The 25,126-nt window shown below is 49.2% G+C and overlaps 1 protein-coding gene across 4 annotated transcripts in view; it reads left to right on the forward strand.

The window, feature by feature from the left end:
* Nucleotides 1-11,237: 11,237 nt before the first annotated feature.
* Nucleotides 11,238-25,126, forward strand: part of FAM120B (family with sequence similarity 120 member B) — a 42,768-nt gene continuing 28,879 nt past the window's right edge. For 2 of the 4 annotated variants that reach the window (XM_066372866.1, XM_066372868.1), the window contains exons 1-2: nucleotides 11,238-11,314; nucleotides 19,845-21,025. In XM_066372866.1, coding sequence (XP_066228963.1) covers nucleotides 19,865-21,025 — 1,161 coding nt within the window. In that variant the 5' untranslated portion in view covers nucleotides 11,238-11,314; nucleotides 19,845-19,864. Of the gene's footprint in view, nucleotides 11,315-12,921; nucleotides 13,013-19,844; nucleotides 21,026-23,796; nucleotides 23,889-25,126 lie in introns of those variants that run through there. The other 2 variants (XM_066372867.1, XM_066372869.1) reach the window with 2 other exon arrangements.

Genomic DNA, 25,126 nt, shown 5'->3' on the forward strand with positions numbered 1-25,126 from the left:
GTGTGTGTGTGTGTGTGTGTGTGTGTGTGTGTGTGTGTGTGTGTAATGGTGGTGCTTGTGGGGAAGGGTCTGGGCAGATTGCAGTAAACAATGCTCAGAATCTGCTTTGGACTCTAAGCCAGCCACAGGTTCAGTTTTCTGTGTAAACAAGTCTGGAGGCTTGAGTGGGGTTTGTGTTTTCATAGCCCAACTGAACACTGTATACCCAACAGAGAGGTTCTCTTATTCCGAAGAAGAATTAGGGTCCTTGTTCAGAACAACAAAATAAAAAACTTCCAGGAAGCAAATCTGGTGTTGATCAAACATGCCAGCTTACTTGAAAAAGAAGGAGGAGGAGGAGGAGGAGGAGGAAGGAGCCCTAAAGCATGTTTATTAATTAGTATTACTATCACATCTTCCACCAACACACCCTCTGCCCACTCTCCTTCAGCCTTCATTAAAGCAGTTAAAATAGCGAAGGGATTGACCTGCCTGCTGTGAATATAGGAAGCTCTTGCAGATTTCTGTGGGTAAAAACCTCTATCTGTGTGCCCTGCAGATACTGTGGCTATTTCCTCCCTTCTTCTTAGGGCTGTCTTAAGGACCAAATCCCGGAGACACGCACATTTACAAGGCACACTGACTCAAATGTATGTACAGATATGTTTCCGTTTGAGTTATGTCTGGATCTCACTTTGCAGGAGATACCTTCTCACCTAAGCCAATGATTTCCAACCTGTGTGCCATGGCACACACTGGTGAGCCACAAGAATTTTTAAAACATGCAATACCAGGTTATTTAGTCAGGGGCACTGACCACTTTTCCCTTAGTTTGTCAAAGAAACAAAATGACAACAGCCAGCACAGCCATAGCCATCAGTGTGAATGAATCAAAATTATACTTCATTTTTGTCAGATATGCAAATATATATATATATATATATATATATATATATATATATATATATATATATATATTGGTGTGCCCAAATTTTAGTAATTAGTTCATATGTGCCATGAGATGGAAAAGGTTAAAAACCGTTCACCTGTGGCATATTATGCCATTCATTCATCCACAGCCTGAAAGAGAAGAGGGTTTCTACATCAGCAGTGTCAATGTTGCTTATATTTAGACACCGGGAGCTGGAGGACAGATAATGCAGCACACCCAGGGACCAACCTTCTCTGCCCTCCTGGTGGCAGACCCTGAGGAAGAGATGACCCTACAGACACCCAGGACAGCGACCCCTGGCCCCGCAGGTCTGTTTGGGGTCGGGGTGGAGTGGCAAGACAAAAACCCAAGGAGAAACAATTGGCCCTGACAGCTTCTCCGAAGCCTTCCCCTGGACTCTCAGGCTGGGCGGCTGGAGACCCTGTGAATGAGACTGTGGCCCTGACTTTCCCTGTGGAGCAGGGTCACGGCGTGTTTAATTACCTCTCCTTTTTTTTTTTTTTTTTTTTTTTTTACAAGGGACTAGCAGCGGTAGCGAGGGACGAAAGGAATGCCCCAAACCTTCCAGGTTTGTTTTGTTGCTTGGGGCGCCGTGCACTGGGTGCAGCGCCACCCGAGCGGGTGCGCGGAAACGCGAGGTGGAGGGCGCGGGTCTGCGGAACGTTGCAAAGGCATGTGCGGATTTACATGAGAAAGGGCGGGTCGCGTGGCTCCGGCGCGGCCCGGGCCGAGGACCGCTCGGCCCCGCCTCCCGCGCCACCCACCCCTCGTCGCCTCCCCACTGCTCCCCGCCCCCCTCCCCCTCGGGTCTCCTCGGCTGCGGCCGGCTCTCCTCGAAATCGCGGATCATCTGCTCGGGGCTGCGCGCCCATCTCCATGACAAAGCGCGTGTTTACCTGGCCCGGGCCCCGGCGGGCGCGCCTTTGTCCCGGATCAGATGACCGCGCAGCTGCTTCGCCGCCGCTCCCCCACCCCACTCCCAGCGTCCCTTCGGACCTTTCCGCCATAGAACGTGCCGAGCCGGTGGGGGGCGTTAGGTGGAGGCTGCCGAGCCCCACGGCCTTGGGCTGCAGCGCTCCGGAGGGCTTCCTGGAGGCGGTGGCGGCGCCGAGCCCGACAATCGCTCGGAGGTCCGTCTGTGCTGGACCGAGGAGAGGTCAGATTGGCTGTGACTTGCGGAGAGCCACCCCCTGCCTCTGCCCCCCCCCCCCCCCCCGCCCCGCCGCAGACTCTGTCGGCCTGGTGACGCTCCCACGCCCGTGCATCCCTGCGGCTGGGGAGGGGCTCCCGGGGTTGGCCAACGGCAACCCGAGGGGCGGCTGCGCGCACTGTCCACGTGGTCCGCGAGTGGGCAGCAGAGCCTTTGTGTGGTCCGGAGGGGTGCGCCGCTGGCCCCCAGACCCCGACTCCGGGGGACGCAAGGCCGGGTCACCTGCATCCCTGCTCAGACCTGGATATCGCCGGCCTGTGACTTTGTAAGACAATGGCGGGAGAGAAAGGGCGTCGAAGGGCGACGCGCGACAGGCCTTCCTCTAAGCCTCGCTCTTCGGGACTCGCCCCACTCGGGAGGTCGCGGGCACCTGTCGCCCAGTCTCCGGGCGACCCGTCAATCACCCGGCCCGGCGCCCCAGGCTCTGAAGCGCAGTCGTCCCGGAGACGCCGCGCCCCCAGCCCTAACCCGGCGCCCGGCGCTCGGACCCGCCTTCCCCGCGGAGTGTCCCCGCTGGACCCCAGGATCCCTGGGTGAGGCGGGGCTTTCGACAACGCTGTCCTTCCCTGGCCTCCCCACCTCCCCTTTTCTGTGAGCATCTGCCCGGGGAAGAACAGATGTGGGCACCTGCGGTGACAGGCTGCATATGCTCCATCCTATTCACAGGCATTCAGACGTGGCCACAATGAGCAGCCTTTGTGCGCAGTCACTAAATATATTAATCTGCACTCCCCAGAGCACCGGGCTGTTTAATTTTTCACTAGCAATAACATCTGATCTAATCCTTAAATCGGCTCCCAAAAGCCTGTCCTCCCGCCCTCCTCTTTTTCTCTATCTCCCCACCCCCTCTCCCGAAAAAACGTGTGAAGCTATTCAACCTTCCACCTGTTGCCTGCTGAACTGGGCGTGGGTTCTTGAAACATCTGATGTTGGTGGGGGCCGGGGTGGGGGGCGGGGGCGACTGTGTGGAAGACGCTGTTGGGCCACATGGGCAGAGCCTGTGCTTGTTTATCGGGAAAATACACACAAAGTGCTGAACATGGCTCCCCAAATGTTGTGCAAACAAAAAACAATAATTATTAAACAGCTTCCAAAGCAACCAGGCAGACCCATCCCTTATGTGTAAGTGCCTTTAAAAATGTACATAAAGTTCCCGTTTATCTTTTTGTTTTATTAAACTCCGGAGGTTTTTATAAACACTGGTCAATAGGCCCCATAGCCAAAAGGTAACATAAATCTCAGATGTAAGACTTAGATTTTTTTTTTAACAATTTTGTTGCATGACTCTTTTATCTTAGCATCCCTTATTCTGTTTTGATTTGTTTTCAGCCACAATGAGTCCTTTAGTGCCATTGTGGTTGTCACAATGCAGACGGACATCAGGCTGTGAATGAAGACAGAGGCAGTTTAAACAAACCAAGCGCTTTCTTTCCTCTCCATCCATTGTAATATGAATGGGCCTTCTGCATTCGCTGCTAGGAGACCGGCTTTGCAAAGCTTTGCTCCAGTAAATGGGCTGGAGAGAAAGGGACCCCAATAAACAGCCTATGTATTGGAGGAAAAAAAGAGGGGACACACTTAGGCAAATGTTTTCCACCTTCCGATCCACACAATTTCTTAATCTCAAAACGTAGGACCTACTGTCTAGCGATGCGTTCCTTGCTGTGGCAGTTTCCTTCCTTCTCAATATTTTAATTCTTACCTTCTGGCCTCCACCACTTCCCAGGGGACACAGAATGGGGAACAGCGCTGGCTCACCATCGAGATTTGTTTCCAAAATGCTATTTTCTTTTAGGAAAATGGGAGCAAAGCAGGGGGCTGTTTCTCAGTCATCACCACTCATAACTAATTGTAGAGTGCTTTCAAACTGTATCCATTGGGTCGTTGCTAGGTAAGCAGGGGCATGGTTGGTGAGTCTGGATTTTTTAGAAACAATCACAAACTAGCGTTTGTTTTAGTGCTACTTGGGACTGTTTCTATTAACAGTAGTAGGTTAATTAAGGCAAGAAATGTAGCTGCTTTCAGGTTCTTAAGGGCCAGCAAAAGTGTTTCTCAGTGGCTAGAACGAAGTTATAGGCCAACCACAGTTGAGCAGATGGGAACGTGGGGAAAGGTTTATGGCGATCCCCTTTCCACACTGGGGCTAGAGTCGGTCCCGGGGGCTCCCGCTGCCTGGCAGTGAGCAGGTCACTCGGGGTTCTCATTTGCTCATTCAGGCACTCGCTGCTCATGGGGGCTGGAGCTCCAAAATGAAATTAGAACTGCTTTTGAAACTGCAGGACCAACTCAAATTCGTTGGTTCCTGTGTCCAACAAAACCCCAAAGTGCAATTTACCCTACTCACAAGTAACACACCTGTGAAGCCTTTGCTGCTCCCACCCACAGAACAGAAGGACAGGGACATGACCAGAACCTTTCAAAGCCAAAGTCTGCTGTCCAGGGAGATCCGGTGCTGAAGCCCTTTCAGTCTTGCCTGGAACCCTGGGTCCAGGCAGCAGTTTTGAGCCTGGCCTCCTCTCTGGGCTGTGCATTCACAAGTAGAGCCTTTTCTCAGAAGCCGAGGTCACAGCATTGGCTTCTGTGTGCATCAGGCAGCCAGCCTTGCTAGGTAACTTTCCACCGTTATGTAAATTATACAATGAGTGTGTGTAGGATTAACATGTCTTCCTAAATGCTTGAGAGAATTCACCAGTGAGTCCACCTGTGTCTGGAGTTTTTTCTTTGTTGAAAATTTTTTACTTGCAAATTCACTTAATAAATAAATATAGGGCTACTCAGATTTTTAATTTTTTTCTTTGGTCAGGTTTGGTCATTTGTGAGGTTCAAGGCATCGCTCCATCTCAAGTTGCTCAAAGAGTCTCCTTTTAACCCTTAGTGTAAGTAAAACTATGATACAATCTTCCAAAGTTAGTAGGGGTGATCCTTGAAATCCATATTTTTATCATGACCAGTATAGCTACAGGCTTATTTGTTTTATTGATCTTATCAAAGAAACAGCCTTTCGTTTCATTGGTTTTCTCTGCTGATACAGACAGGAAATCAGGGCAGTCTCATTGTTTCCCTTCTTTCAAGAACCTGCAGCAGTCACTTCCTGTCACCTACTGTCTGAAAACAGTAAAACTGTATCTTTTGTCTCGTTTTCTAATTGTTTAAAGTGGAAGAACATGTTCTGTACGAATTATTTCTTTTTTTTTTTTGCATTTTTCTGAAGCTGGAAACAGGGAGAGACAGTCAGACAGACTCCCGCATGCGCCCAACCGGGATCCACCCGGCACGCCCACCATGGGGCGACACTCTGCCCACCAGGGGGCGATGCTCTGCCCATCCTGGGCGTCTCCATGTTGCCACCGGAGCCACTCTAGTGCCTGAGGCAGAGGCCACAGAGCCATCCCCAGCGCCCGGGCCATCTTTGCTCCAGTGGAGCCTTGGCTGCGGGAGGGGAAGAGAGAGACAGAGAGGAAGGCGTGGTGGAGGGGTGGAGAAGCAAATGGGCGCTTCTCCTGTGTGCCCTGGCCGGGAATCGAACCCGGGTCCTCCGCACGCTAGGCTGACGCTCTACCGCTGAGCCAACCGGCCAGGGCCCATCGAATTATTTCTTCATGGATGGAAGCTGAAACAGACTTGTAGCTGCGAGTAACAGAAAACCCTAATTCAATACTCGTAACTATGAAGAAATTAAGTGTGGCATTCAAGTAAAATAGTGAAAATGCATTGTCTCCTAGAACTCATGGAATTGGGATGTAGAGTGGTCTTGGTGAATTTTAGTTCCACCACATACATCCTCAGGGCACAGGGGTGCTCTGCTTCGCTCAGCTGTCCCCTCTGCTCCGCGTTTGTGGCTTGTGGATTCAGACATCGCTCACTCCTGCCCACAATGCCTGCTGGGCCCAGAAGCCACAGACAGACATGGGATGGGTCGCAGCAAAAGAGAGACCTGTTCTTTCTTTATGTAAAAACACTTTGGTCATTTTTAGTGTGCTTCAACCATGTAGAAGTCAGTGTGTTTTTATGGTTGTGGCTTTTTTCTTTCCCAATATTTGTACGATAAACTATTATTTAAATAAAACCTAGGCCCCATGTAGTTGTTGCATTCAAAGAACTTCAGTTCAGCATTCAAATAAACTAGAAGTTAATTCCAAATAAAGCTTGGAGGCTACTTAAAGGGTCATCTGCTACTGGGGGGAGCCTGTCCTGATCCTGCTCTTCCCCCACCTTCACTTTGTTCTCCATGTTCTTTTCTCTCAGTCAACATTTTACTCTTCTGAGTCCCAACTTCTCCCTATTTTCAACCTGTAGTCTTCCTTTTCCCCCTTTCTTACCTTTTCTATATTCCTCTTTTACATAAATTCCTCATCCCCTGTGTTTAGATTCTCCACCAACTGGTACAGTTGCTGTGTACAATAGGGCACAGGAAGGTGTCTGTGGTGTGAAAGACGTAAATAGTTACATGTCATGTTTTTCTGTTACACTGATTTATATGTACAACTTTTCTTTTACTCTGCCAGGGAAAAGTTCTGGAAGTAATCTTTGGTTTTTTTCTTTCCTTCACTCTAGTGTATTGTAGCCATAAAAAAAAATTATAAAGCCTTTAGAAATTAGACAGACTTGAGTTTCATAGTAACAGTTTGTTCCACTTACAATCACTTGTATTTGGTTATTTAACCAGTTTTTAAAACTGAAATCTAGAACTTTTTTCTTTTTTTAAAAATACTTTTTATTTATTCATTTTAGAGAGGAAAGAGACAGACAGACAGACAGACAGAAGGGAGGAGCAGGAAGCATCAACTCCCATATGTGCCTTGACCAGGCAAGCCCAGGGTTTTGAACTGGTGACCTCAGTGTTTCCAGGTCGACACTTTATCCACTGCGCCACCACAGGTCAGGCTAGAACTTTTTTCTTTTATCAGAGCAATATACTTACAGATTTTAAAATTCAAATAGTATTTCTAGATTTATAAGAAAAAATATCAAGTTTCTACACCACACATTCCCACTCCCAATTCCTCCCTCTATGTTTAACTATTTTTGAACTTTATTTTATTGATTTTCAAGAGAAAGGGAGAGAGAGACATAAACATATGTTTCTGTATGTGCTCGGAACAGGGATCGAACCCGCAACCTTTGTTGATCAGGACAAAGCTCTAGTCTAACCAACCGAGCTATTCAGCCAGGACTATGTTTAACTCTTATGTTTCTGATGTGATATCTTTCTTTTTCAGTTGTTCTGTGGACTTCCTAATCCAGCGGATGGTGATTTAACTGTCCTACCTCCCATTTCTTAGATGCTGTTGGGGGCGGGGGACAGAGGGTCAAAGGAAAATAACTTTTCTCCCACCTTCTAAGTTCTTCTAGTTGGGCTATTATATTAGTCAGATTAACATGAGTCAAATTAACAGGAGAAAATGTCCAAAATGTATTATGGCTGACATGTGAGGGTGCCATGAGAATACAGACCCAACAACACATTGGGCAGTGAGGTTTATTGCCATTTTGGACAAAGAAGGAGGCAGGAGACTAAGATTTCAAAGGGAAAGCAGGTAATTCACAGGTAAAGGAGAAAGAGCAAACAAGCTGTAAACAAATTCTCCCAGAAACAATGGGACACAGAGAGTGCTTGAACCACCAGACTTTGCTAAATTCTTCCTTGTTGGTCACATTTAGTTTATATTCTGATGCTGAGAGGACGTTTTCTTCCTTTGAGCAGGGTTTTCCTACCTGGATTCCTTTTGGCAGCTAAAGGGAGGGTCAAAGTTCCTTTTAAGTCTCTTGTTTCTTAATAACCAGCTTTAAAATCAATATCCCAAAAGCGTATTTGGGGTGGAAAAACTTTGGTCCCCCTCAACATACACATTTATGAATACATATAAGATCACGTCTCATTTCTCAAAAATAACTACGGCACCCTTCTGATTAAATTATTATTCAATATTTACCTTATTAAAATTGTGCATATGCTGTTATTACATTTTTCTGCACAATTTTCTGTCTTTACTGGACTCAACAATTGCCTAATTTATTTGCTTATTGACTTTTATATGTGCAACTTATTGTCACACAACTGCAGATCTTTTAAAATATTCAAACACATCAGGTATTTGAGGGGACACACTCTTTCTGGAGCTATGTTTTCCCATCTCAATGGTTCTTAGTTTCATCCTTGCACTTTCTTCCTCTTTCTCAGTTGGATTCCTGCTCTCTAGGTCTTAAAATATACTCCTATGCCTTGACTTCTTAAAACATCCTCCAGCCTGTTTCTGAAATAAAGTTTTGGATAGATATTTTTGAGCTGCATATCTGAAAATATCTTTATTCTACTCTCACACTTAACTAATATATTCATTGAGAGTAGAATTCCATGTGGTAGGGGCCAGGGTCCACCGCCATCGTGGCCATTCACATGCAGGTTCCCATTGGATTCGGGCAGACAGTAAAGAAATGGCAGAGTCGGAGGATGGTGGGCCATTCTGTTTATTGGTGTCTCACCAAGACGGGCAAGCCACAAGAAAAGCCAAGGGAAAAGCAGAAAACCTGCTTTTTTCATGGAGGGCAAGGGATCAGGGAGGGGAGAGAAAGGAAATCCTCCCGCACCTCTCGCTGGTGGGGCAGACTCTCTCTTCCAGGAACATTAACAAGACAATGGCCCCTCCCAGTCAGGAAGGCAACCTGCAACCTCACAGACCGCTGTAGCTGGCGTTTCCCAGCCCCCAATGAAAACTATAAGCGAGCAAACATGTTCGTCATATTTACAAACTTATTTGACCAACGCATGTTAAAATTAATTTCTTCAGAATTTTGAAGTAAATGCTCCATTGAATTCTAGCTTCCTGAGATTGTCGTGAGAATTTCCATGCCTTTCTGATTTCCAATACCTAAAACGTAACCCTTTATGATTTACTTATGGAACCTTTTTTAAGATCTTTTATCACGGAAGTTTTGTGATAATGTGCCTTGGTGTGAACTTTTCAGGTTGGTTATGCTGGGCATTTGGTGTGCTATTTCAATCTGAGAATGTTTTTAGATCTGGGAAGTTTTCTTGAATTATTTCTTGAGTAATATCCCTACTCTTCATTATCTCTGTTCTTTCCTGTAATTGCTATTTTCAGATGTTGAACTTCTTAATCTTCTTTTATTTTTTTTATTTTTCCATGTTTTTTTTTAAGATCTTATTTATTCACTTTAGAGAAGAGAGAGAGAATTCTCTTTATTCACTTTAGAGAAGGGAGAGAGAAGCAGGGGAGGAGCAGGAACCGTCGACTCCCATGTTACTTGACCAGGCAAGCCTCGGGTTTCGAACCTGCAACCTCAGCATTCCAGGTTGATGATTTATCCACTGCATCCACCGCAGGCCAGCTTTACCATGTCTTTTTAATTCTTGCTTTATCTTAGAGGCATCATCAAATTTATCCTCCTTTTAAAAATAAATTCTTACATTAATTTTTGAATTTCTCAGAGCTTTTTATTTTCTGAATACTCTTTAATATACATTGCTTATATGGATGCAATATTTTTAGAGATTATAGATAACTTTTATGACATTTTTTTTTTCTTCTCCTAATTCCTGTTTTTTTCTTTTTTTTGTTTGCTTCTTGTTTTCTCACTCTTTCTCAAATGTGTGTTGATCCGTGGTCATCTCTGTATATTCAGAAGGGAGGCAGGAGGCTTTCTGCAAGCTCAGCGGGGTAGATGAGGCCTAACTAGTGGCAGGTGTCAGGCAAGCAAGGAGAGGTGCTTTGGACAGCCTTCCTCCCTCGCCTCCACTGTCTGCGAGGAAACTTCCTGTTCCTGTAGTCTGACGTTCCTTGTCCCTCCCTCACACCACCTGAATCCCTACTTCCATCTCTTTCCGAGGGTTTGCTCTGTCTGCCTGGATGCCCTTCTCTTCTGATCGCACCTCAATCTCACCCTTCCTTCCAGGATCCGCTCACACCTTACTTCCTTGCCACCTTGTTTATCACACATTCTAAATCTCACTCTAGGCTTTACTTGCTTTCTAAACTTAATGTGTCTCCCCAACCACGATGCCAGCTCCTTACTACAGACCATCTCACGCTCTTCCTGGTGTAACCCCAGGCACCCAACCAGCAGTAGGTACTGAGCATCGTTTGATTTCATACTTAAAAAAACAAAAACAAAAAAAAACAGATCAACAGAAAATGAAAGCCTTGTATGCCAAATGGAGATTCCTTTCCAAGTTTTTTTTTTTTAATGTTTATTGTATTGAGTTTAGAGAGAGAGAGAGAGAGCAAGGAAGGGAGAGTGGGAGAGAGACAGGAACATCGATCTGCTCCTGTATGTGCGCTGACCAGGCATTGAACTGGCAACCTCTGTGCTTCTGGATGATGCTCTAACCAACTGAGCTGTCAGGACAGAGCCTTTCCAAATTGTTTACTGCATGCATATGGTGCCCCTTCCATTTGGTAACTCCTGAGCGCTCGAACTGTCTAGTGCTTTGGACTCTGCAGGACAACCTCCAGCTCCCTGGGGCTCACTTTCCCGAAACACGCTGAGCGTGAGCATGGGTTTGAGATGCACCCTAACCTGGTGCTATGAATAACTGATTTGTCAATTATTTTCTTAAAAATAAATGAGATTGGTTTCAAGGCTATTTTTTTGCCACCAAGCTTGGCTACCAGGGTGTTCTCTCCGCTGCAGAGAAAAGGGTGGTGTTGCAGACGGAGGAGTGCGGGGCGCGAAGGCTGACCGTCCTCCGAGCCCAAGGGAACCAGCCCCGAGGGGAAATAAGGCCTAACGGTCGTCTGGAGTCCATCCTCGGTCACACAAGGCGATGCGCAGCAGGATGAGGAATCCCGGTCAACCCGATACCCGCCCACTCACTGCCCAGCGCCCCGACACGCGCCCACCGATACCCAGCGTTGGGGACCCTGCCGCCCACGCTGCGCGGAGCAGCACGGCTCGCGACCGGAGCGGGAAGTTGCGCTCCACCACGCCTGCGCAAAGCCGGGACCGGGGACTAAGGCCTCGGCAGCACCGCGCGGTTTCCCAGGCAACGGGCGCGGCGCCTGCGCACCTCGTCCTCCGGCGACTCGGCTCCGCCCATGCGCGGGGCGGTCCCTTGAGCGGAAGCGCCCTGAGCGGAAGCGGAAGTGCGCGAACCTCTGCGGCTGGGCCCAGGGCGGCGCGGGCGCGTCTCTGGTGGTGGTGGGCATCTCTAGGTAGGGCCCGGCCTGTGGGGCCAGCGCCGTCCGGGCGCCGCTCTCCTCCCGTCGGCCTTGGCTCTGCCGGCTGCGCTCGCGGTTCTGCGCCATGGCGGCCTCCTGGCCGTGAGCCTGGTGACTGTGTCCGGGCTCGGGCTCGAGCCCTTGCGGTCCTGCCCGCCTCAGCCCCGCCGTCTCCCTCCCGGGCGCGCCTGTCCGGCCGCGTGCCGACCCCGCCGCGGTGTCCCTCGCTCCTTCCCGCGTCACCCTCCCGTCCGGCGACGTGCCGGCTCCCGGGCGCCCCGCGATCGTCCTCCAGGAGTCGCCGCGGTGTGCGCGCTGCCGTGACCCCGAGCCTCCGCACGGGGCCCCGGGGACGGGGGGCGGCCAGGCCCTGCGGGTGCTGCGTCCGGGCAGCCGGGGAGGGGCGGAGGCGTTCTTCCTGCGAGACGGGCGTGGAGGGGCCCGGGTGAGGCGGAGACACGCGCACGGGACGGCGGGGCGCAGGTGGCCGTGATTCGGGCACCTGGGCCCGGGGGTGAGAGACCTGCTGGGAGGGACGTGGCTGCCGGTGTCTCCGGCGACTTCGGGGCTGTAGAGGCTCGTGCGGCTGCTTCCTTAATGCTTGCTGGGGGTTTTTACGTCTCAGGACGCTTCTTTTTTCTTTTTCAAGTTTTCCTATCTTTGCTTTTCCCAGGACAGCGTTCACCCTTCCTACCAAGTACCCTTTCCACACTTGTCCCTGCTGGGGGCTTAGGAGCAAGTGGTGAGGACTGGCCCTGGTCAGGTAGTGCAGTGGTTAGAGCGTGTGCAGGTGATGCCAAGGTTGCGGGTTCCGCCCCAGATCAGGGCTTGTAAGAGAATCAGCCGATGAAGGCGTAAGTAAGTGGAACAAATGGATGCTTCTCTCTCTTTCTTCCCCTCGCTAAAATCAATCAACTAATAAAAAATTATTTAAAAAGAGAAACAGTCCATAGATGGTAAGTTAGACTCTGGGGAGGTCTTTGATGAATAAATTGTTTTAGTTTTAACTCAACGAGTTTAGAGTTTTATATTGGATTTGCTATCCTGGGTTCTTAAGGCACAGTTTGTACACACCTGCACACATTTCCCTCCCCTGCGTCCAGTGATGGGTTGTGTCTCGTTGGCCAGGGACGCGTTGGTGCGCTGCGGTGGGCGGGAGAGGTCCCGCGTCTCAGTTGCCCTTCCAGTCCTGATCATTCTGTTCCTGTCCCCGGGACTGAGGACACCTTCAGGGAAGACAGGATCTGGACTGTGCCTTAGTGACAGGAACGCAGGCTTTGGAGGCAGGTGGGTTCCAAGCCCAGCTTTCCTCTGCTGCCTGTGACCTCGCCAGGTGACTTCGTGCAGGTGGCACTAGCTCTTCCTGCCTTTGCTGGAAGATGAGCCATTTCCAGCAGTGAGCAAAACTGGTAATGTGCCGAAGGGACCAGAGCGGATGCTTGCTGTGGAGCTTTTTGATTTAAAAAGTAGGCATGTTTTTTGCAGAACATCCGTAGAACAAAGAAAAGTTTTAAGTACACAGTGTTATACATTTTGATTTATATACACACCCACCCAGGTTTCTTACTTGCTGAATGGCCCTGAAGCTTTGCTTCCCTCTCTAAAGATCCAGATCTTAGGCAAGGACATGGTGGTGTTCAACTGCTGTGTCCACACCTGCTAGCACAGGGCCTGGAGCACAGTGGACTCCAGGTGAGACTTACAGAGCACATGGGGGAATGTAGATGTCATTGCCTTCGGTTTATCTGGGGCCAGAATATGGTCTCTCTACCCCCCTTAGACTTTTGCAGCAGGAAATAGGGTTCTGGGTCCCTCGTCTGTGGGGTATTGGGAAACCAGAACAGCTAGCTTCCCCAATAGTCCCTTTACCCCCAGGCTTGCCTCCCTGCCTCCATCCCTTCTCCGAGTCGTAGGAGGTGTGGCATTTCTAAAACATCTGTCACCTGATTTCCCTTCGGGTGATGTGTCAGTGTGTGTGGTTTGCAAGCTTCTTTACCACCTGGGCTGGCCTGCTGCAGCTCCCTCTTCCTCAAAGCAGAGGTTCTAGCCATACTTCCCATGTGGGTCATTTTCCCAGTTTTTCATGTTTGAGGAACACACTTATAAATAAAGTTGCAGGTCAAACTACGTAATAGAACAGATATTTTAAGCACCTTAGAAACATCCATTTAATAATAAAAAAGATACCATATGGACCTAAATTTATCCCTTATCGATCTTACTTCAGGCCTCCCATCCGCCGGCTCTCCAGTCTGTGACTGGCCACTCAGGATGGCCGTCATGTGTCCCAGACCTGGGCTGGGTCTTCCTGTTACATGTTCTGCAGGTTTATGTTCTCTGCCCTCCTCTGTCCTAATGTTTGCCCAGGTGCTTGTTGCTGGGTGGATATTTCCCTGCTGGAGTGCAGGGCTTGTCTGTCTGGTTTATGCTCTGTGTCTGCCGCGGAGCTCCGATTCACGTTCAGGTAGAACCACCCTGGTGGTGCTGAGGAGGTGCCACTGCAGGTGGACTCTGAGGGAAACCCCAGGACGTGCTTGTATGTTGCCCGGGCACTTTTACGTCTGCAGTTCACCCAGGGAAGTGATCAGGATGGGCTCAAAGACTCCACGATCTTACATACGGCATGCAGTGTCAGAAATAACCCAATGTCAGTGGTAGTGTTGAGTAACTCATCTTACACCCACATGGGGTACCCATTAGAAACGACACCGTGAGGGGTTAATGTGGTATGGGAATGTGGTCATAATAAATTAAGACACAAAGTAGCTTATAGAAAAGTATGATCCCAATTATTAAAAACAATAAAAAGACTAGAAATACATACTCTAGAATATTGTAGTCCTTGTCTCTGGGAGATGAGATCATGAGTAGAACATGACTGCCTTATTTTTTATGGCTACTTTTTTAAAAAAAATTACAAATAAACATCACAATCTAAAAAGTAATCTAGCGTATAAAAATCATGAGTATAGTAAGCCCTCACTAATATTTATATGGCTTTGTTTTAAATTTTGAAACAATTTAAGAAATTTGAACTGGTGCTGGGCAGAATTTAACTAAGCTTTAGGCAAATGATAAGTGACTGATGAGTAAATTTAGAATCTAAGTGAAACTGCATCACAGCACTGTATGAGGTAGGTCTCCTAAGCTCACTTTGCAGGTAAGAAAAATGAGGCTTACAGAATAAGAGAACTTGCTCAAAGTTGCTTTGCAGGGACGTGATTCCAGGCAGTTCTAGAGCTTTTCCTTTTGTTATCAGCACTGCCGGTGTCTGCCCCTTCCTAGGACACAGCGTAAAGAGTCTGCTGGCAGCTGCTGAGCGTCTGCTTCAGCCGCACACTGGCTTTTTGGCCCTGGCACCAGTGGTCATGCCAGACTGTTGTGGGGGTCCTCAGGGCCTCCCGAGTCTGGACATGAATACCCAGGCATAGGGAAGCACACTGTAATAGCTACAGGCCTTCCATTTCTCGTTTCAATAAGCAGCTTATTCTGACACTGAAGACAGGAAGACTTCAATTAAGACTTGCCATAGGGGAGAGATGGGGCTCAACTTCAAATACGGCAGAGACGTCTGGGGGTTGATAACCAGCAAGCCGAGTAAGGGATCAGCAAGAATTGGGGCGGGGCTGAGGACTTGGATCAAATGTCAGGGGTGGGGCGTTCTCTGACTCAGCAAGATTCTTAACTGAATGGACCGCAGGCGTGAGCATGGAAGGTTGCAGCCTGGTGCAGAAGAGGGCCCAGAGGAACCTGCTTGAAGTTTGGTCAAGGAGAGTGTCAGTGTTAAGTGAGCCCTGTGTGGCGTCTCTGGCCATGGACTCCATCTAAGTGGCAGCTGCCCTGAGTTGACTTACCCAGTTGTCTGCACTGTAAATGCACTTGAGGCAGCACTGTCCCTTGTGCTTGCTGCCACAGGATAACCTTGGAATCCTCAGTCCCTGTTCTTACTCTTCTGTGGAAGGGGTGCCCATGGATTACTCTCTTATTGGAGCGATGGGGAAGGAAAGGAGAGAAGAAAGCAGACTTCAGATATCCCACATGAATAGGGAGGGCCTCACTGAGAGGACCACGGCCCAGCCAGCTTGTCACCATTGTAGACTCAGGAGTGGAGCACAGAACAGAAAGACTTGTCCCTGTCATCCAGGGCCACTGTTTATAGATTCACCCCTGACTTTCATGTTTATTCCTTAACACAGCCCCAAAACACTGTGATGTGTGTTAATTTGTAGATTTTTCTGTTGTGGGGATAGAAATTAGTTGTCTGATAAACATAAATTCAGGGTTGTGGTTTCATGGCTCTCTAGGACATTGATCTGTTTTGTCTCCAACTTGAAAATTATTTTAGTCACCTCAGCTGTCCAGATGCCCTCAGCATGGGCAATGTGCTGACACGGTTGGTGAGCTGGCCACGTCTCAAGGTTGCAGCGACCAGTGGCACTGGTTATCCTGCAGATGCTGCTCTGCACATGAGACATGTCGCCATGACTGCCCGTGTCTGGAGTGGCGGTGGGTTGTAGTCTGACCCTCCTGTCGGTTGGTAATGCTTTTGCTGAGACACGTTACTCTCTAGTTCTCCGTTCATTGAAAGAGTGAATAAAGGAGCTTCTGACTTACCTTTCTCCTGTTGACTTCCTCATTCACTGGGAACCCAGGACCTGGGATTGGCCTGGCTAAGGAGAAGGACACCATTTCTCAGAGTGAGGCCACCTCCAAGAGGGCATGGTCCCTGTGCCTGCTGGTGTCCTCCATGCACTGCCTGCATCGACGGCACTCCGGGCAGTGGTTCCACTCTCTCTGCCTTTGCCCACTTTTGAAGTCTGTAAGCTTGGCCATCCCTCATTTCTTTCTTTTTTTTTTTAATTTATTTTTTTATTGGTTTTAAAGAAAGAGGAAGGGAGACAGAAACATCCATCTGTTCCTGTATGTGTCCTAACCAGGGATCAAACCAGCAACCCTTATTTATCTGGATGACACTCCATCCAATTGAGCTTTCTGGCTAGGGCCTTATTTCTCTTTATGCACCTGCTCTTTGATGCCTTTATTCATTTAGTCACGAATACTCGGCCCCTCATGTGGCAGACACTGCTGGGTGTTGGGGATGTCACAGTGGAGAGGGGTCACATTGATGGGACTGATTCCCAGGCTGCGTTTGGGGCAATAAGATGCCTACTGAATGAGACAGTAAAGATTCTATTATTTACAGGTGTAATACATGAAATTATATGTATCTGTATGTATCTGCAATCATCTTAACTACATAAAGGTAGAGAATGAAAAACTTTGTTAATGCTCTTAGCAATAAAAGGCTTAAAAACAACAAAAAAAATGATTTAAAAAAAGTAATGTCAAAATTATCTTTTTGAAGCATTTTGATTCCCACCACACTGCCTGTGTTGACTGGTGTGAGTGGTGTGGGCTTTAACATGTTGAGCTAAAAATAGGGAAGGACCCTTGATGCCATAGGTCACCAGATCTTTGCCTATCTGAATTTCCCTTTGAAAATGCCACAGAAGAGCACACTGTAAAGTAACATTCCTGTGGTGATTTGTGATTCAAAGTGGGAGAGATTGGCAGTGTGAATGGCAGGAAAAACCAGTGCGTGTTTAATTAAAACTGTGAGCTTTTCACTACTGGGGTGAGAAAGGAGGAAAACTTTTGAATGAAATCAAAGCAGAGCTAAGCCCGAGCCTGTGACATAAAGAGGAGTGTGTTTGGGGAAGTTCAGTGTTGTCACTTGCAGTTTTAGTAGAAAAATGCTTCAAACAAAAATCCCTTTCTGTTAGTGAGGGAAGGCAGCCAACCCACACGGGACCAGGCGGCTGCACCAGTGGGGGCCTGGCCCGTGGGAGCTGCTGAGGGCAGGTTCTGTTGCCCTCCCACCTGCAGCTGGTGGGCTTGGAGGGGGTCCACTGCGTCCCACCTGGAGCCTGGGTAAAGAAAACCAAGCCACACTCTCAGTTTGTCAGATTTACTTTTACTTTGCTCATTGTCAACAAACCTCACAAGCCTGCTTTTTCCAAAGTTCGGCTTAAGAATAATGGCCTGGAATTTGAGAAGTCTAAGCACAGTGACCACCCTTATATCCTTAGACGCCATTTCCAGACCTGCACCTACCTACCGTTGGAATGTCATAGACCCTCTGCTTCAGAAATATGGTGTAACCTTTCTAGACATAAGATCCCTGCCCAGAGGCCCAAACTATAACCATTTATAGTTGAGACCATCATAATGTCCAGGCTGCTTCAAAAGTCACCTTGATAATGTTCCCAAGATAAATTCCATACTAGTAAGAGCTCTACGATGGTCAGGGTATGTGGATGGTCAAGGTACAGTGAATTCCATTGTATTTAATAACTTAATGAGCAAGACTTCTCTAAATCTCAACATAAATATGTGCTACTTGTGCCCACTCGATTTTTATGTATTTCATTCACTTGATGGTCATTGAGTAGATAACTTCAAATTCTGCTGATGGGGCCTGTGTCCATTAACAGGCAGGAAGTTCTTAAATGATAGTCCAGTGCCGGTCCCTCTTCTCAGCCTGGTGATTTATTTACAGTTTCTTCCTCTGTGACATGGAGCTGATAGGTTTTTACCTGTCAGGGTCATTTCAGAGACAGGGTTTCCTGCGGAGTGCACAGCGAATTGTCTGGGAGTGAGCTCGCCGTAAGAAGGTGCTGTCACTGATGAGCCTCAGCTGATGACCGCTCCATCCCACACCTGCGAGAAGCTCCTTTGTTCTAGTATTGCTTTTTGCACGATGACGATTTTTTTTGTTTGTTTTATCAAAGGACACTAAGCCCTGATGACAAAACCAAAGTGTAAGGAATAGGCCATTAGGATAAAAGATGTCATGATGGAATTTTTTCTGATCTTTGATGGATGTTATTACCTACTCAAATAATGTCTTCTATTACATCTTTTATTATGTAAGGACATCTTATTATAAAGTACTCTGCTTAGATTTCGTTCAGATTTTGAATTTATTTATTTATTTATTTACAGAGGCAGAGATAGACAGGGACAGACAGACAGGAACGGAGAGAGATGAGAAGCATCAATCATCAGTTTCTCGTTGCGCGTTGCGACTTCTTAGTTGTTCATTGATTGCTTTCTCACATGTGCCTTGACCGCGGGCCTTCAGCACACCGAGTAACCCCCTGCTGGAGCCAGGGACCTTGGGTCCAAGCTGGTGAGCTCTTTGCTCAAGCCAGATGAGCCTGCGCTCAAGCTGGCAACCTCGGGGTCTCGAACCTGGGTCCTTCCGCATCCCAGTCCGACGCTCTATCCACTGCGCCACCACCTGGTCAGGCCAGATTTTGAATTTTAACTCTTTGAACTACCTTGTATGTTTTTACACTTTAGCAGGGGCAGTTTTCCATTCAAAGTCAGTTATTCATCATCTCAGAAGTTACATATACAAACATTTGCCATAGTGAACTTTTATTTTATTTATTTATTTATTTACAGGGACAGAGAGAGGGATAGAGAGGGACAGACAGAACGGAGAAAGATGAGAAGCATCACTCATCAGTTTTTCGTAGTGACACCTTAGTTGTTCATTGATTGCTTTCTCATATGTGCCTTGACCGTGGGCCTTCAGCAGACCGAGTAACCCCTTGCTCAAGCCAGCGACCTTGGATCCAAGCTGGTGAGCTTTTTTGCTCAAGCCAGATAAGCCCGTGCTCAAGCTGGCGACCTCGGAGTCTCGAACATGGGTCCTCTGCATCCCAGTCTGACGCTCTATCCCCTGTGCCACTGCCTGGTCAGGCCATGGTGAACTTTGATGTACTGTGTTTCTGATCTGAGGTAGGGGGTCTGTGAAGGCAGAAGGCCTGCTTAAGTTACATGTGGATTTTCAGCTGTTGACGTGGTTAAGACCCTGACCCATGCATTATTCAAGGGGGAGCCAGTTTTCTTTTTTAACCCCTTTATTGAGGTATAGCTGATAGTAAACTGCACGTGCTTAGAGTTTACAGTTTAACACGTGTTCACCTGTGCAACCACCACAATTAAGATAATGAATGGGCCTATCACCCCAAAAGGCTCCTCTTTGTCAATTCCACCCCCCTGCACCCAACCAGATGACCTGGATGTGCTCTTTGTCACTACAGTGAGCTCAGCTCTCAGCTAGAGTTTCATGTAAATGGAATCATACAGGGTGTTTGTTTGGTCTGCCTTCTTTCAGCAAAATTATTTTGAGAAATACCCGTTTATGTTTTAGGTTTGCAAAGTTAACTTCTGTTTGGGTTCCTAGATGGGAAATATTACTTCTTTGAAAACTGTTAGGCTATTTTGAATTCAGTTCAGAAATCTCTTGAATAATAGTCTTAGTTAAAATCTTGGAAGATGCTACACTATGTTGTCCTTGTGAAAGTCCAACTCTCAGGGGAAGCTCCTCACGTGTCTCCGTGGGGGCCTCGTTAGGCTCCTGACAGAGAGTGGCACTCAGCATTGTGTGTGTGCCCTGTATGGTGCCGTGTGTACTGACAGTGCTGTAATGACTGATTCTTTCCCTTTCCAGATCCTCCCAGGAGTCCCGCCATGGGTGTTAGAGGCTTGCAGGGGTTTGTGGGAAGCACCTGCCCACATATATGTACAGTCGTCAATTTCAAAGAGCTGGCAGAGCAGCACCAGAGCAAGCACCCCGGATGCAGCCCCTCCGTCGTGGTGGACGCCTTGTGTTGTCTCAGGTACTGGTACACGCCCGAGTCGTGGGTGTGCGGCGGCCAGTGGAAAGAATACTTTGCCGTCTTGCGAAATTTTGTTAGGACTTTCACAGCTGTTGGCATCAAGCTGATATTCTTCTTTGATGGCATGGTGGAGCAGGGGAAGAGAGACGTATGGGTGAAACGAAGACTCAAGAATAACAGGGAGATAGCCAGGATTTTCCATTATATCAAGTCACACAGGGAGCAGCCTGGCAGAAACATGTTCTTCATCCCCTCGGGGCTGGCCATATTTACCCGACTTGCTCTGAAGGCCCTGGGCCAGGAGACTCTGTGCTCCCTGCGGGAGGCTGACTACGAGGTGGCTTCCTATGGCCTCCAGAGTCATTGTCTGGGGATTCTCGGAGAAGACACTGACTACTTGGTCTACGACACCTGTCCCTACTTCTCAATTAGTGAGCTCTGCCTGGACAGCCTCAGCACCATCATGCTCTGCAGGGAGAAGCTCTGTGAGAGCCTGGGCCTCCGCCTGGCTGACCTTCCGCTCCTGGCCTGCCTGCTGGGCAATGACGTCGTCCCAGAGGGCGCGTTTGAGGTCTTCCGGCACAGGTGCCTGGCTTCCTACACCGCCATAAAGGAGAACTGGGACAGAAGAGGCAGCGCTGTCTTAGCCGTGGCAGACCACATAGCCAAAGTTCTTCGTGTCCACCAGGGTGAGAAGAAGCTGGAAGAGATGTTGCCTTTGGGACCAAACAAAGCTCTTTTTTATAAAGGGATGGCATCATATCTCTTGCCAGGACAGCAATCTCCATGGATTTCCCAAAAAGCCAAAGTTATAGCAACTTTGGACAAGCCGGTAGTATTCATGAGTTCAGACCCTGAATCCAAGCAAGAAGTTCCCATGAGTACAGACCCTGAATTCAAGCAAGAAGACCCCATGAGTACAGACCCTGAAACCAAGCAAGAAGACCCCATAAATACGAAGCCTGAAATTAAGCAACAAGTAACCATGGTTTCAGACACTGAAATCTTAAAGGTATGTACATATGCCCACTCAAATCTAGTATGTCCTGATAGAAAACGTACCAAGCAGGGGATTCTTCAGTGACTGTTGACTGCCTACAGTAGTTAAGGCACTGTGGGGATACAGAGCAGGACCCTAGGCTACGAGTTTAGCTAGGAAGTATGACACAAGCCACGGAAACACATTATAAACCGTAATTGATACTGGCACATGGCCGTTACAGAAGGGAGGGAGCTCTGGGAATTTGAAGCAGAGAGATTACTGTGGGTTAAGGTACAGAGGAAAACACCTCCATAAGAGGCAGAAGTGGAGCCAGACCTCAGTGGGTCTGACCTGTGCTTTGAACAAAGAGGGGTAAGCGACAGAAAGGTGTGGGGTATGGAATCTGTCACCTTCTGGCACAGTGGTAGGACAGCAGGCTAGGAGGCGGGGCTTAAGGGGAGAAGTAGGAAGAGCAGTCCGGGATTGGTGGACTGCAGCCAGACAGTGAAGTTCTCACATGCCACTCCGGGAATTGGGACCTAACTGAAGTGCTCCAGAGCCCTTCGGGGTTTTTGATGAGAGGACCACTGTTAATGAGCCACTGCTGTGTGAGGTCCTGTGCTAGGTGCGTTACATATAGTACGTCACTTAATTCTGTATTATGGAAAAAGTACACGTTCACAGGAATGCCCACAGGCACCTCAAGGTCAAAATCAAACTCCTGACACCACCCACAAACCTTTCATTGCTCTGCATTGTGAGTGCCACCATCCTCCATCCAGTCATATCAGTTACAAACCTAGGAGTTTCTCCCCCATTTCTCATCAGCTGTCTCTCCCAAGTCCAGTTATATGTGCCTGTCCAGTGACTTAGCACCCTGGTCCAAGCTGCCTTATCTGGACTACTGCAGTAATTGCTAACACTCTTCCCGAGTGGACTTGGGCCCGGCCGGTCCATTGGCCGTGCTGTGTGCAGAATAGAGCCCTGCTCTGCGGCTCGTGACGACTCCTCGGGCAGAAACCCTCTCCTGAGCGAGGCCGTGGCATGCCCCGCCTTATGTCCACGCGCATGCTCTCCTTTCTCCTGGAAAGCCGTCCTGCCCTCAGTACTAGTCTTTTCTGTCACAGCCTCCAGGAAGGCCCCGGAACCCCCTGCAGTGCTCTCTCTGTGTGCCTGACATTTGTCACACGTGCCTGTGGGAATGTCGTGTTTGGTGAATGTCCTCACTGCTAGCCTGAGGCAGTGCTGGATGGGCAGGGTCTGTTTCTCTCGGCGCTGACTCCCTGCGCCTGTCATCCTGTGTTGTGGCAGCTGTTCCTTAAGTCTGAAATGAAGTATTTGTCCCCTTTCCCTGTGGCTCTAGGTTCTCCTTCGTGACCTCTCCTCCTTCTGTGTAGCTCCATGGGTTCTCCGATCCTGAAGTCCTCCTCTGTGACATACGCTTTGGCAGATGAGCTCATTCAGTAACAGGAAACTATAGTAAAAATAGGGTATACTACATGCTTTCGGAGAGTTATAGATGAAAAAGTATTAACAGCGACACCAGTTCCACCTGGAAGCACATCTGATGTACTTTGAAGGAAAAAGAATGTGAGTTGGAAGTGGAGGCGCCGTGTTGATGGGGAGCAGGGACAGCGTGGGAGAGGTGCTGCTGCTGTCGTCCTGTGGGCTCAGTGATGGGAGTCAGGAGCCAGGGGAGGCGTGTGGGGCCGCCCTGAGAGCCGGGTCTGCGCTGTGCTCACGAGTTCTCAGGGTGCCGTGCAGGCGGGCTGGCGTCCTGAGAGCCGGGTCTGCGCTGTGCTCACGAGTTCTCAGGGTGCCGTGCAGGCGGGCTGGCGTCCTGAGAGCCGGGTCTGCGCTGTGCTCACGAGTTCTCAGGGTGCCGTGCAGGCGGGCTGGGGTCCTGGGGTGTATGCAGCCGCCCTGAGAGCCGGCGCTGTGCTCACGTGTTCTCAGTGTGCCGTGCAGGCGGGCTGGAGTCCTGAGAGCCCGGTCTGCGCTGTGCTCACGTGTTCTCAGTGTGCCGTGCAGGCGGGCTGGGGTCCTGAGAGCCGGGTCTGCGCTGTGCTCACGTGTTCTCGGTGTGCCGTGCAGGCGGGCTGGAGTCCTGGGGGGTGTGGACCACGCAGAGCTGATCCTCCAATAACACGTCTGTGTAGATATTGTTGTTTGTAGCTGTCACTCCTCACATTTCCTCCTTTAATCATCACGCAGTGCTGTCACCAGATGCACTTGTCTCCCTTCTCTCATGAGGACAGGGGGCAAAGGTGAAGTGACACTGTGTGTAGGTGCACGGCTAAGACTTGGTGGACCCGTCTGAACTCAAGCCTTTGCATGTTTGACGCTGCAGTATCCCAACTGGTCTGGAAACTGCTGGGCCCTGGGCAGTGGCTGAGACGGCTGTGGGTGGGTCTGGAAGAGTGAGAGTGGAGGTGCTGGAAGCAAGGCTTCAGAGCTGGCATCTGGGCTGGTGAGGAATGGCACCCGGGCAGAGGGAACCACAGAGCAGGCTGGGGACACTTGGCCACTCCGTGTTCCAGGTGGCCTTGCCTGTGAGTCAGCCAGTCCAGTGCTCTGAGCACGAGGCCTAGCCACCTGCCAGCATCCACAGCGCCACCCCACCCGCTCTGCTTACCTCTGCCACTTCCTGACTCACCCCGCTCCCAGTGGTGTGGCTGTGCACGTGTCCTCTCTGGGCGTGGCTGTGCTCCACAAACCCAGGCATGCACCCACCCCCTGCCAGGCCCCACCCTTGGCCTTCCCTGCTTTAGTGGGCTCCTGGTCGTCTTCCTCAGTCTTTTGCAAGAGGAGTGCCAGCCAGTGAAGTGAGACCACAGAGGGCAGCACGTGGATTCTGAAAGACCCACGACCTCATTTCTATACCCATGAGGAGGTATTGGCTATCTGAGAAAGGGTGTGATGTCATCAGATTGTGTTTTGTTTTGTTTTTTAATATTTTATTTATTGATTTTTAGAGAAAAGGGAGAGAGAGAGAAGGGAGAGGAGCAGGAAGCATCAACTCCCATATGTGCCTTGACCAGGCAAGCCCAAGGTTTCGAACTGGCAACCTCAGTGTTCCAGGTCGACGGCTTTATCCCATTGAGCCACCATAGGTCAGGCCAGATTGTGTTTTTTGAAATACTTGCAGAGACGGGACTAATGTTTCAGTTGAAATAATTATAATAATAAAGTTGCAGTTGCAGAAACCCAGGGAAAAGACAGAAGGGCTAGCAGCAGGAGAAGGCAGCGGAAATCCACTTGTCTCAGAAGTGAAGCTAGGAAAAGTCAGTCTTGCTGTGAGGCGGTCTCCTTGCTTGAGGGCAGGAGGAGGAGAGGCTTCCCACGCGGCCGTGACAGTTGGAGAGAGGGACCTCCAGTTCCGTTTCTGGGCAGCAGGTAGGCAGGTGTTTGGAAGCTACCCCAGGAGAAGGCTGGCGTGGAGCCTGAAGAAGAGAAGCAGAGAGAGGAGAGGTGGGCAGGGGTGGGGAGGAGGGCGAGCAGAGGAAGATCCCAGCGGGAGAGCAAAGAGGCAGGTTTCAGGGGGAAAGACAGGCCAGTGTCACAGGCTGCAGGGGGACGTTGGGCCAGGACCAGGAGGCAGAGGAGATCTGGTGGCCTCACAGATCTCTGCTTGCCCATGGCCTTGGTGGAGGTCCAGTTATAGGCATTTCCCGGACCCTGGGGACGAGGTCGGGGATGTGGGCCTGCCCTGCTCCGCAGCACATCTGGCAGCGGTGGCACCTGGACAGGGCAGCTGGGAGAGTCCTGGTCGCTGTCCTCAGCAGACGGAGGTGTTATCATAGACGGAGGGCCCTGTGTGTGCACCCAGTGACACGTCTGCTGAACTTAATCATGGCTTTGGAAATAAATGGAAGTTTCTTCAGTTCGCTTTACATTTTTTCTTAAAAACTTTTGCAGTGGCATCTTCCAGCCTATCAGATAGGTGACCAGAATCAAGTATCTGTGTGTTGTAACCACACAGTCACCCTGTGCACCCATGTGTTTTCTCTGTGTGCTTACAGAGTGTTGGGTAGACTGGATTATTAATAGCTTTAGAATTCTTAGATTAGATGGGTTTTCCTAGTACAGAATGCTATATATCTACAGGGAAGGGCAGAGATAAAAACCACT

Source organism: Saccopteryx leptura, chromosome 3 (genome assembly GCF_036850995.1).
Source record: "Saccopteryx leptura isolate mSacLep1 chromosome 3, mSacLep1_pri_phased_curated, whole genome shotgun sequence".
Taxonomy (NCBI): domain Eukaryota; kingdom Metazoa; phylum Chordata; class Mammalia; order Chiroptera; family Emballonuridae; genus Saccopteryx; species Saccopteryx leptura.